The sequence below is a fragment of the Manis pentadactyla genome, chromosome 8 (assembly GCF_030020395.1).
Source record: "Manis pentadactyla isolate mManPen7 chromosome 8, mManPen7.hap1, whole genome shotgun sequence".
In the NCBI taxonomy this organism is placed as follows: Eukaryota; Metazoa; Chordata; class Mammalia; order Pholidota; family Manidae; genus Manis; species Manis pentadactyla.
This window is the reverse complement of record NC_080026.1, coordinates 126510505-126524561: the sequence shown is the minus strand read 5'-3', so window position 1 is coordinate 126524561 and position 14057 is coordinate 126510505. Positions and strand designations below refer to the sequence as shown.

The 14057-nt window shown below is 38.2% G+C and overlaps 1 protein-coding gene across 3 annotated transcripts in view; it reads right to left on the bottom strand.

Moving 5' to 3' along the window:
- Positions 1-2825: 2825 nt before the first annotated feature.
- ATRNL1 (attractin like 1) overlaps positions 2826-14057 on the bottom strand; it is a 750424-nt gene continuing 739192 nt past the window's right edge. For 2 of the 3 annotated variants that reach the window (XM_036898416.2, XM_036898419.2), the window contains one exon: positions 2826-7210. In XM_036898416.2, the coding sequence (XP_036754311.2) occupies positions 7086-7210 (125 nt within the window). In that variant the 3' untranslated portion in view covers positions 2826-7085. The remainder of the gene's footprint in view (positions 7211-14057) is intronic. The other variant, XM_036898417.2, reaches the window with a different exon arrangement.

The window sequence follows — 14057 nt, the reverse complement described above, 5'->3', positions numbered from 1 at the left end:
ACCTAAGTGGCTCACGTATAATATCAAAATAAGAATTAAAATAAAATTATTAATCTCCTGGATATGGTTTAGAAAATCATCACTAAAATGTTGTGTAGTATGTATATAAACACAAACAAGATATCATTACATGTCTTTACAAACTTCTACTTTGTAAAGCTCATCACAGACACCGCCTCCTGAGACACAAAGTGGTGTTATTTGGTAGTTTTCCCTCACAGAAAGGCTGGTTCATTTGACAGCCAGCACTGATGGAATTTTTGCACTGGGGGGTCAAATTGGAGCTGTCACTTCCGAATTCAGCGTGGAGTGGACATTGGGTGCTCAGACTTTGCCCCCCACTGCCAACTAGTTCATCTGCACATAAATGTTTGGGAGACCATAATTCTTTCATCCTCACAGTGCAATGAGCTTCAAATGAACTTGGAGTTCTGACTTTCAATAGGGAATAGTCTTGATAAGTAGAGTATCCTGTTTGCCATTATCTATTTGGGTTGCAAGGTAATCCATTTTAGGTTGAAATCAAATTGTTTTAAGCTGAGCTGGTGTTTTTATTGGTGTCCTTCCAGCTGGCCTTCCTTTTAAGTGCCATCGTATTTCAAACAAGCTGATCTAAAGGAAAGATTACTGCTGCCAATGTACATTGTCACAGGGGAGTGGGGATGTGCAAGACCTGTTTTATGTTATTTATTTATTTTTAAAGTATTGATAGAGGTATGAGAGTGCCCGTCTGCTGCTGGGGTAATGAGCTTACTAATTGATGAAGGGTCAGGAAAGATGTGTAATGGTGGGAAAGAAAATCTCACACAACCTGTTAGCATTTGCTGTGAAACTACTGTATAAAACTGAGGAAGGTAATATTTGAAATATGTAATAGATATAAAAATCCTGACTAGCACAACTCTGAACCTGCAGTAACGTATAGCATTGGTTTCTATCACAATTTAATTATTTGGGAGCTTTCATGCACTTTCATGTTACCAAAACAATTCAAAGGAAGAATCATTGCTTGTGACTTACCAAATTTAACCTTGAACCTTTTCATAGTAGGAGAAAAAATTTAATTCTGATTTGCTTCCCATTTCAGCAACAAGAAAAACCCAGCACAACACCTATGTGAGGTAAGTGAGCAATTTTATCCCAGTTTATTTAAAAATGGTTGAGACAAGCCCAAACCATGAAAAAAAAACAAAACTTGCCATTTGAATTCACATGAAAACTCAAGTGTGTCTCTACATAGGACCTATTCTAACACATATCACTGGAAAGCACAACATTTAAGGTATCTTTCGGCAACAGGGGCTGTAGACGCAGGAAGAACTGTTACTGACTTTGCTCACTAATGCTATTTTCCCTGGTGGATTTTCTAGAGCAGAATCTCCTGTCTGACCATGCACACAGCAGGTTTAAACAAGCTTATACTTAAACAGCTATCTTCCCTGAGTGAAAATTTCACTTCTGCCAAAAAGAAAATTGGTCAAACCTTTGTGTGATGAGTAGAATAGTGTTTCTGCAGTGGTCTTGGAATGGCTTGGTTTCTTGTTCAGTTAGGAATGCTCCACAACCAATCCTTGGGTGGGGCTGAATTATTTCCTCAGCAAAGGGTGGGGAGCCCTGGGAGGCAGATAGGTCAGAATTGGCGGGGTGGCGGGGTGGCGGGGTGGTGGGGGAGAGAGGTGTGCAGTATACAAAAGCTCATTCAGGATTATAATGTACTCTCCGATTTGGAAAGCCAAATAATATACTTACTGTTTTCATCTGCAGGGCTGGAGAAAGTAAAGCTCAACAAAATCTTAGCTGCTATGACTATGCCAGGCACCGTAAGGCGGCACAAGTTGGGAAGCCCATTAGAGTTGGGGAGGGAGTTGTAGGTTTACCCGAAAGGGCCTTAGGTTAGAGCTGAATGCCTGCTCTCTTTCCAGCCGTTCACGTAGATGACTTCTATGAGGAAAGCTTTTCAGGGCAGAGGAAAATCAGTCTGGGGCTGAAATCTTCATATCTCCTGACAGCCCCTGAACCACCATTAAAAAGTGGGGCATGAGCAAAGCTCCACGTCCGGGGAAGCTGGTGTTTTCCGGCACAGAGACGGGCTCCAGGACTCAGGTCTGAGCTCTAGCCACATGACGCACATCCTCATCCGCGCCCCTCCCAAAACTCCTCTCCCTTTTCTAAAGCTTCCAGGGGATGCCAGCCAGGCTGGCATGTTTCTCAAGATTAAGCAGGATCCTGGATCCCAGCCTCTTTCCTGGCCTGACCTCTGGTAGGTGTGATGGACGGCTGAGTGGGAGGAGACCACCATGCCATCTTCTGGTGCTCAGGCAGGCCAACCGCAGGGTCAGACCTCAGGTTGGGAGGCAGAGGGCCTGCAGGAGGCCTTGAGCCCCAAAGGAGTCGCAGATGCGTGGACCTCCTGTGGGGCTGAGAGAAGAGAGGCGTTTGGACCCTGCTTGGCTGCCCCTTCTCAGTAACGCAGGATCAAGGCTCGGCAGAGCAGTTACACGGACAGAAGGCCAGGACCCGGATGGCCACATGGGGACTAAACCCAAGGCTTGCAGAGAACAAGCAGACATTCCTTAGACTGCCTCAGCTGTGCTACAGCTGCTCTGGTCTCAGAAAGAGGACTTTGATTGTAAGTAAGAACAATTTAGGTAAACACAAAACACATGGCCAAGGGCAGCGCGTCTCCATTATCGCTGGAACCCTAGCCACTCACACTCTTGGGCAACACGTATTTTATAACCAAGTCTGAGAAGGCAGAGAGGGCTTTTCCAGGTGTTGAGTGCTTTTTCCTGAATGATCTTGGAAGGGTAAAAAAAAAAACTGCATTTAGTAGTGGGGGTTGGAAGGTCCAATGTTTTTATTTCAGTAATTAAACTCTTGATTAATAGCATGCTATATCATAAAGTGTTGACTTTTTAAAGCAGGTTGAACTTTTACAAAATCTGTTTTAACACTGGCATGCACACCTGGACATATGTATTGGGATGGTTCTAATTCTTAAAAAATTAGATGAAACTAAAATGTTACATATACATTACAGTGAAAACACTGCTGTGACATCAGATGGCTTGTAATCCTTAGAAAATTATTGAAAGCATTTTGAATTAGAGTGCTAACTTCATTATTTAAAAAGACTCTTCTAACTGTAGAAAAAGACAACTTTTTGGCCCAGTGCAGTGTTTCTCTGATTTGCCTGATCCTAAGAAACAGCGAGGAGCTTGTTAAGCATATTAATCCCCAGGGTCCAGTCCCATCCGTCTGAATCTTAACCTCTACAGTCAAAGGTAAGAATCTGCACTAACCCAGACAGCTCTTATGATCAAGCAAGTTCCAAACGCACCCTAGTAGAATGGCAAATGGGCTTTGGAAATTGCTTTTTTTTTTTTTTAAGTGTATGTGGGTAGAATTAGTTCATTTGATCAGTTCTAATTTTTTAAAACGTTGAAAATAAAAAACTTTCAAGTCACAGTATTGTGTTCAATGAAAAATGATACACTATGTGTGACAAGCAAACAGAAGGACTGATCCCTTCTTGTCCAAGTCGGATGTGAAAGTGACCATTGATTTCCTGTCTAAATGTCATTAAGCAGTAATTTAAAAATTACTAAAACTATATATTTTGCAAGAGTCAAAGATTCTATTGACCCAAATATCAAAGTAGCTTTTTTTAGAAATCTCTGCATCTTTAAGATTATTATGAAATCTTCATTTGTAAAAGCCTATCTGGCTTTTACCTATTGTGAATAGATGGATGAACGATTAATAGATGGGTTCATGAAAAAAACTGGTAGGAAAAGAATTGCCCGATGGCCTCATGATTGTTACTACCAACTACACTGCATTGAGGTCCTGCCTTGGGAGTTTATACTTATTACCTGGTAGGTTCACAACAGCTCTACAAGGTGGGCAGTTCTTTACACCTCTTCTGCCCCTGCGAAGATGTTAAGTCTGAGGCTTCAAAAGGTTAAAACTTGCCCCACACTACACAACTCAAGGCTGGTTCCAAAGTCCACCCACCAGTCTGTGCTCTAAATGATCCTGCAGCAAGACAACAGCCATCCAGACACTTCTGTCTTAGTGGAACCAAAAAAAAAAAAAAGATGTTTACAAGTACAGCAAATACTGATCACACTTTGAAATATGTCCTATCTGAAGATTTCCTGTTGAACATAATGCAATAGTATATGGCATATACTTTCCTTCTATGTGTATCACTAAACTAAATTTTCATTTAAAAGCAATTATGAAAATCCCAATCCTCTTATAATTTTTAAAATTGATCTGTAAACAACTGTATCTCTTTCAACAGGAATTCTCTAGTTGTCCAATAGTGCTCCCAGGTTAATTAAAAACACTCCATTCTGTCAACCCAAACTTTTCTTATTTGGAAGAATAAGAAATCCTAAAATCTAAAGATGTTGCCAAAGTCATTCTAAACTGAAATGTACAGAATCTCATTAAGATAAATTTTCAAGAGACTTAGTCATATAACTGTTCACTTCTTGAAGAGTGTCAGCATATACTTGTGGTTTGATTAAAAAGAATAAAAAGCATCCAAATTTAAGGTATTTGGGGAAAAAAGGTATGTGTGGGAAAAAGAACATGACACAGATTCGAAGTGATTATCCCTAAGGTCTTTTTAGTCAGCTTCACCTGAGAGTAAAGAATTTTATTGCCAGTAAAAAGCTTTGAGAAGACTAGAAGATATTGCATAATTAGTCACGGAGTTAGCACTATTTGGCCCAGAAAGGTATAGTATGACTTTAACTTAACATTGATTGCATCATGTCCCATAATTCTCTAAAATTCAAATTTCAAGTTTTAAGAACCCGATGGGATTTGAGGTGGAGGAAGTATGACAATTCTTTCACAGTAATAGTTTGCTTAGCCTCTGAAAATGTAGCTCGCTGAAAATAATTTACATACAACTCTGAATATGTTTGTTTTTGTTACATGAGCTTTCTCTCATGACAACTGTTAGAGAATTAAACAAATTGGCCAATCATTTTATTTTTAAATTGTAATCATCAGTTTTGTCCATTTATTTTTTCCAGGAGAAAAATCAACATTTAAAGGGTCCAAAAGAAGCTTATAAAATTACTTGATTGTTTTTAGGAGACATTTACAAACTTTGCTCACTTTTTCTTTCTTTTTTTTGAGAGAGAAAATATCATAGGGAGGTGAAAACAACCAGCTCCACTCCCAGCCCCCAAAGCCCACAGGCTGTAGGTAAAATTACTCTAAGAATTAGTCTTACTTTTAATGTGTGGAAAATAGAAAAATTATCATGCCAACATAAGGAATATATACTATAATTTATATATGCCTAATTATCAAAACAATGACTTAGTCATGGTTAGATGCAACCTAGCAATCATATATATGATGCAACTACATAGTGTATGATCATTCCTGTTATACATTACATTCAATCTTCATCAAATTAAGCTGACTATGGATAAATGGCATTATGAAATAAACATTGAATATCACAATAGTGTCATATTCTGCTACTGTACAACCTCAGCATGCAAGGATCTATGCATTAGCTGTAAATAGTGAAGTGTCATTACCTTCCAGAAATCCAAAGATCATAAAAAGGTCATATATAGTACTAAGCATTAATAAATGACTTTCATATTGAACACAACTATATCATATAAAGCAGCTTTGGATATCTCTGTCATTGCTTTCTGCATATATTCTGTAGTCACCCTGGAGTTAAGAAACTGTAATTCCAAATAAGATCTGTTAATGTGACTGAGTTCTAGCAACTCTAAGTTGTGTTTCTTGTGTAATTTGTGTCAAAATTAGGACACAAATGAGTATGTTCCAAAGAGAAAGCAGTTTTATATCATTTTTCCTTTCTGTCATAATTCAGATTTTTGAGTCATTAAGAATATGCTGAATGCAGGCAACAGTGAGCTTACTTTATTTTTAAAACTGGAGACTTTCTTTCATGACACCATGTATTCACATTAGAAATAAGAATACTGTAGATGCTTGCTAGCAAATGCTCTTCTCTACCTGTATTCTTAGTGAAATAGTTGGCCGGAAGAAACCTGGGTTGTCTTATAACTTCGGAGATGTTGTCTCTAAAATGCATTTCATATCATGTAAAAGGTAGATAAAATCTAGCAACTCACAGAGGAAGGCCAACAGAACATGATCTGTTCTTACAAAAATGCAGATGGATCACTTAGGTCTGATCCAATGATTCATAGGCAATTAAAAAATTACCATGTTAGGGCAGAAGCCTGCACACTGTAAAATAACTATTTCAGTTCTCTTCAGGTTTCTGGTGTCGGAGGCTGTTTTTGGAAGGAGGGGAAAAATTGATTGCTGGACAGGCTTTCCCACGCTCTATCAGCTCTGATAATGAGTTAGGCGGTCGGCATGGATGACAGGAATGCCCTCTTCACTCAGAATTCTGATACCTGTGAAGCTGCACATACCATCCATCCAAATGGGCTCATTTTGGTCTGTGTTCCAGTTGGGTGGAAGATGGCCACATTCTTAAGCTGAGTTTGGACATGATATGGTCATGTGAAATATTTAAATACATTGCCTACATCCTACTAAATCAGTCTTGCTTTTACATTTACAGTGAGATAAAACAGCATCTAAAGCCATTGCAATTTGTTCATTTCCTGTTCATACACAAGTGGTTTAAGTTTGCTTATGAGGCAAAACCTGTACATAGCTCATCGTTCAGGCATTATAAAATGTCTTTCTTTAAAGTCTTGGAATACAAACAGTTTGGTTTATACGAATTTCATATTTTTCATCTGCATTAAGAAACAATATACATCTTTTTCCAGAGTAATTTAATGTTATCTACGATAAGCCTAAGAGAGTCATAAAAATGGACTTTATCACCTGTGACCATCAAGACTGTTGCTTCTACAAAACTCATAAACATTCTTCGGCCACTTCTGTCATTGCTCATCCGGAGGGAATTGTACCATGCGCCCTGGGACCATACTGAAATTTGCCTCCATAAAAACCGAGGCCACGGACAGACTTAGCACAAGGCAATTTGCAAAGTCAAACATTACAGAATATCCAGGAGCAGTTTCTGTTTCTCAGACACATGTTCCTTGGCGTGTTGAGAGGTGGTGTTTTCGATTTCGGACACCTGAAGTCTTGTCTTTATTATCTGAAGGCTTCTGTTGTGAAATATCTATTAGGGCACTGGCAATTGCAAGGCCTGGGAGAAAAGGAAAAAAAAAATCATTCAAATGTCTGGTTAGGCATTTCTGGGGTGGTGACACTAAGACCTTAGTACACTATTTTTATTGTTTTACATTCATCCACCAAACATTTAGTTGTTTATTGGAAGCTGTCAAACTTTAGATGTTCCTCACCTTGGACATATGAATTTCACACATGAAGAAGAAGAAGAAGAAGGATCTCACAGAGTTAACTCCAACTTTGGACAAACAAGTTCAGTGTGTGACATATTATCACAATCAGTTATGGACATGACTCTGTATGTTTATTTCTATGTGGGAATACATGTTTGCTCTGGATGTACAAGGAATTCCCAGTGTTACTACTGCTTTTGTGTGTGTGGAACACAAGTCATTATATTTTGATTTAAAAAAAATTTAGAACAGTTTTATGTTTAAAGGACAACTGAACCAATACTGATACATGATTTTTCAATGGAAATCCATAGTTTACATGAGGGCTCACTCTTCGTGTTGTACAGTTCTATGGGTTTTGACAAATTCATAATGTCATATATTTGCCATTATAGTATCATACATAGAATATATATACAGAATAGTTTCACTGCCCTAAAAATCCTCTGTGCTTTACCAGTTTATCCTACCCCTTTCCCTGGGCCTCTGGTAATCACAATTTTATTTTAATGTCTCTATAGTGTTGCCTTTTCCAGAATGTCATGTAGTTGGGATCATACAATGTAGCCCTTCCAGACTGTCTTATGTCACTTAGCAATATGCCTTTAAGTTCCATCCTATCTTTTTTTGGCTCAAGGGCTCTCTTTTTTTAACTGTTGAAAGTTTTCCATTGTATGAATGTACCTCGGTTTGTTTATCCACTCCCCTATTGAAAGACATCTTGACTGCTTTCAAGTTTTGGCAATTATGAATAAAGTTGCCATAAACATCCATGTTCAAATTTTTGTGTGGTCATATGTTTTCAGTTCACAAATACCTAGGAGTGTGATCACTGGGCCACACGGTAAGTCTATGTTTTTCGTTTTGAAAGAAACTGTAAAACTGTTTTCCAAAGTGGCTGTGCTGTTTTGCATTTCCACCAGCAATGAGAGTTCCTGTTGCACTATGTCTTCATCAACTTTTGGTGGTGTCAGTGTTTTGGATTTTAGCCATTCTAATAGGTGTGCAGCTGGAGCTCATGACTGTTTTCATCTGCAATTCCCTAATAACATATGATGTTGAGTGTCTTTTCATACAGTTGCCTTATGTATATCTTCTTCAAGGAGGTATCTCCATCTGACATTCAGATCTTTTGCCTATTTTTAATTGAGTGGTTCCTTTTATTATTGTTGAATCTAAAGAGATTTCTTTTACACTTTAAATGCCAGTCCTTTACCAGATATGTGTGCTGCAAATATTTTCTCCCAGTCTATGGACTGTCTGTTCGGTATCTTCACCTGTTTTTAAGAAGAAAGTCCCCAGGGCTAGAGCTGTGCTTTGCATAAGTGGATATGGAGGAAAGACAACTTGAGGACATTCTGCTGATAACGTTCTTAAGTGTAAGAAGAGGACCTTAATTGTCAGGAGAATATTGACACAAAAGTGGATATCTATATATACCATAGGTAATTAAAAGAATTTTGCTTTGTTACATTGTTTTGTCCATTGATTGACAGGAACATTTGTAAAGATGTTCAGGGATTTAGGACTTTGAGCAGTGGCTCAACCAGACACCCTGATTTATCATAGCTACACATGAATCATTTCAGTTTCTGTTGAGTCCTAAACAATTCTTGAATAAAACAAAATGTGCCACATCTTCACACTAAACCAAGAGACCAGTATGCTTGCTTTAAGAAGAGGTCACCAAGAGACTTTTTGTTTATTTTCCCTTCTTTAAGGTCTTGGAGACTTGACTCTGAATTGAGCTGAACCAATTTCTGGGCCCTCACAGACATCTTCTCAATATGCTCTTAACTTGTAATAAGGTGTTACTGAATTCATTTTATTCCTGTGGGTCAACTTATTCTAGGTAAGCCTCAAAAATAGGACCTGGCAAGAACAGAGCTCCAGAGATTTGTGGACAAGAAGAAATGCTAATGAAGGGGAATGGAGCCTGTAAGAGGAAGGCCAACAAGCCTAGGGCAGTGCTGTGGAGGTGAAGGGAGGCCAGGGTTCAAGGAGTCTGTAAGAAAGTACCAAATGGGCCAGCAGGTGAGGCTGGCTGTAGAGGCCATTAGATTTCCTCAAAGATTTTGATGATCTTTGAGTCATTTCCATACCTAACTGAGGATGGAGGCTTGAAAGTTAAGCAGGGAACGGGGTGAGAGGAAGTGGCCAACAGACACAGATCCCATGTTTAAGACATTTGGCAATGAAAAGAGAAAAGTAAGCTGGTACACAGGGGAGGCAGCAGGGTCAGATGAAATACATGCAGATACATGTGATTATCTGGGTATATATTTTTTAAAAGAAAAAAGAGGTTTTGAGCACATTTGAAAACAGAAGAGAATGTATTTGTGGAGAAGGAGAAATGAATGGTGCTAGAGAAGGGAAGAGGTTAAAATTACAGTAATCTCTGGGTAGGCGGATCATCTTCACCTTCTAAGGGCTGCTATTCAATAACCTACTCATTCAGGGTATTAAATAGTATAGAGATAATGCAAGTTCAAGGTTCAAAGTTTAAATAAAAATTACTTTCTTGACCTTTGAAGAGCACACATGAACTTCTGAAGTGTCCAACATAGACATTTTAGCTGTTCATTCTGCTGTAGGAAATAATTATTTTGTTACATTAAGGGAGGGAACTAAAGCACATTATTTAAAAAACAAATCACAGACCATGGTGGTGCTAATTAACAGTTCAGCTCAGACAACCTTAAGTTTCCACAGATCTCCTGGCATACTTCTATCATAATTTACTGCCTTCTGGTATTTATTCCTGGCACCATCTTATCCAGAGACAGCCAAATATGACAAGTAATATATGGCTCCTTTAATGTGGACAGAGACCACTTACACTAATTTCAATGATCACAGCATCTAAATATGAAATCATATTATTCATTAAATTACTGCATGATCTAGTCCAAAGGAGCTTTGAAAAACAATGCTTTTCCATTTACGTGTGGCTGCAAATGTTGTTTTCCTTACAGGAGATAAAGTGCCAGGAGAGAAGTAAACAATTTGAGTTGCCAAAACAGGAAATTCTATGCTAATCTGAAACTGTCACAGTATCTTTGCATTCTGGGGGTATGTGAAGTCCCAAGCCTAATTAAAGTAGTGTCTCCCACAACATATCCTGGGTTTACTAATGATCCGTAAGTTTAGAAACACATTCAGTTGAAAATCACAAATCCTAAACCATATTTCAGTCCTTAATTTACAAATAAAACTGCAAATCATGCTTCTTTTTAATCTTTCAGCTTTTCGTCCTTTCCTGTGCAAATGGAACAACCGGCTACATTTTTAAACTCTGCATAAATGGCAATATGTATGTAGGAAACCTTGCATTCCTCCAGGCAGCGGTATTTGAGTGCCTACCATAGGTACTCACAGAGAGCAGCTTGCTCAGGTCTTACCTTCTTGATGGGCCAAAGATGTTTTCATTCAGATTTAAGCTTGGGTCCTTCAGGGGACCACCTAGCTGTGGCACACCACAAATTAGTCTGCTTTATACACCCTGAACTTAATTATGAGCAGCACAATAATCATCATAACTGGGGGCATATTTTAAGGGTCAAATTGTGGAGTGTAAGTTTTTATTACTGTTTTTCCATTTCTTCACATTTTACCGTTTGTAGAACTTTAAACAACCACCACCACCGAGAAGTTTCTAGGTCCTCTCTCAGCCTGTAAGAGGCCCTGGGCACAAGAGATAAACGAGGGAGACAAGGTTTCTGTCTTCTAAATTGTTTAATGTGTGGAAGACTCATTTAAAAATAGAGAGAAATTAAAGTAAGTTCTATCACTGCCCTTCAGCACACTTTATGGTAGGGAATCTAATTCCCTTAATTGATAAAAAGAAAAGTCAAGTCAGTAGCTCTTTAAAAAAGACAATATTGTCCATTACTCCTCAAATGTAACATTTATATGCTGGTGAGGGACTGAATATACAAATAGACCGTATATAAAAGCAGAACTCAGGACGACAAGCTGCAGCAACCTGCCCAGGAAACCAACCCTTTATCTACAATAACCAGCCTGGAAAGCCAGCCTGCTATGTCAGGCTTGTAGGAATTCGGACTGCTATCACTAATAACAACCCACTAACAACAAACGATTATCCCTGTAACACTGGGTCCTAAATAGACAGGATTTGATCATTAACTGACAGCTTCCTAAATGTTTGTTCCTGATTCTAACTTAGGACCAACCATAGAAAGACAAATATGTACCCCTAGCCAATCACACAGGGTGCCCTACTTCTAGTTTGCCTGCCTCCAACTTTCCCATGTCAACAGCCTCCTACTGGAAACCTCTTTTTCCCACTATAAAGCATTCCCACATATTTGCCCATTTTAAAGTCTATGCCAAAATGCAAGCAAGCCGCGGGCGCCAACTCTCATGCTATAGGAAATTCTGGATAAACAGTCTTTGTTATTTGGTTGGTCTTGATTTATTTTCACACTGGTAAAGAAGACAGAAAGGTACTTTGAGATCTTTCTTGGATTAAAAAAAATATGTATCAAAAAAATAAAAGCAACTTAGAAATAAGTTCTTTGTATCATCCTTTCTGCTGGTTTAGATTTCCCTGGAACTTTTTCCTGGTGAGAAGTTCTCTCGTGATGACCCCACACTCCTGGCACCACAGGAGAAAGTGTGCCCTCCCAGTAGGACGCTGCTTGGTGGCGCATGCTGCCTGCCGTCAGAGTTCCATTAAAATCAGGTCACTCTAGAGGATCATTTTTCAAAACGTCACACAAATTATCTGATGAAATCCACTTATTGTGTTCTCTAGGCCTAGCACAGTTCCTTGTTATCAAAGCAATACAATTAACTGGGGGAACAATTCATTATTTTAGACTGGTGGTCTAAAGGAATTTCATTTACCATGTCAAGATGACGCACACACGCTGCAGGCTAGCAGAATTTAAATCAAAATATGTCGGGAGATTCAATAAAAATGCTGGGGTTTAAATGTTTATTATAAGCTTTACCTTTTTGCACTTTTAGTTCTTAAATACCAGACACTGTGACATTTAGAGTATTTGTATATGAATTATAAGCCTCCTAAGAAAGCAAGCACCATCTTGTTTCCCATTCCATTTTGCATGGTCTCTTTCAAACTGGCACTTGTTAATGTGGAACATGACCAGTGGCTGCTCTGGATGACCCAGGGCAGGGAAAGCAGTGAAGGAAACTTTGGGACCGTAACAAACCCTTTCGAACATGGGCACAAGTTAGTAGTGACTGGTTTGGATGCCAAGAGCCACCACCAATAGCTAGTAAATAAGTAGATGTACCAATATCAGATCTTTACCCAGAACCTCAGAAAAAAATAATATTTCGTTCCTAAAATTTAAGAACTTTATTTCTCAATAACCATGTGCAGACATGCCCTAAAGAGAAAGCGATGGAAACAACCAACTAAATATTTAAATGGTAAAGATATCTTTTTAAACTAACACTCAATTTGCAATGAAAATCACCAAGGAGAAACACGGAATTTAGTTATCTTTAGTAAAACTCTAGCTTTCCTAATGGAAGTGAAATGGTATATTAGTAGACCTCAGAAGTAACAATCTAATCATAAAATTACTGATGTGTGTTTTTTTTACAATTATGCAGAACAATTAATAAGTACAGTAATAAAATACTGCACTTCAAATGAAATTGCCCTAGAAAGAACATTCTGACTTTATATACAAACATAGCACTTCCATTTTACATTTAAACAAAGCCTCCAAAAAGGCATTCATTTTGAAATGCTCCCCTCCCAAGTCTGTGTAAAAGCAGGCACTACTATATATTTTAATTTTCCAGGAAAACAGCTTCATTAGGCGTGAAAGGTTAATTGCAGGTTTAAGTGGAGCTCAGGGAACGGTGCAGGGTCTGTAGTGAACAGCACAGTTGGCTTCAGGAAGACTTGAATGAGTGCTGTAGACTGTTTGCCCTGCTGAAATGTTTTACTACCTCATTTACTATCTGTCTGCTTTTACGGCTTGTATTTGTAGTTCTTCTAAACCTTTAATGGCTACAGTTTTATTTCACTGTAATCAGATTTAAATGGAAATACCATGCTGGGATGTTTAAATGTTTTTCCTTTGATTGTATATAGCTACATACGATACTGATCAGAGTCTTGCCTATCCTTCACATGATTAAGAAAGTGACTTTGGGAAACTTTGTTGTTACATATACTCTAGCTATTGTGCAGACATAATTTAACATTCTGTGTGGCCACCCTTGCTAATATGTAACTAGGGCTGGACGCATAATTAGAAAATACGCATTTCCATTTTAATTTATCTATTGGAAGGCCAGCACAAGTGAAGTCATTATTAGGCAAAACTCCAAAGGTTACACTGTAGAACAAAAATTGAAATACTTCAAGTGCTGAAGACACTGGAATGAAAAGTGGACAAGTCATATTTGTCTGACAGTTTAAAGAAATATTTCCCTTCACCTACTACAAACCAAAGACAACTACAGATGTCAATGTTTAGCTACAAATGGTAATTGTATTCTGGTTATAAAATTTTGTTTGGTCTTTAATGAATCATAATATTTTAAAATTTCAATTAAAGGTACTCTGTACAAGTTCTATAAAATGTAATCCTACTCTAGCCCACAGGTGCCACTTTCTATAACATTGCAGAGCATGCCCTAAATTTTATATGAACTGTTCTCTCATTGGTTAGAATATGC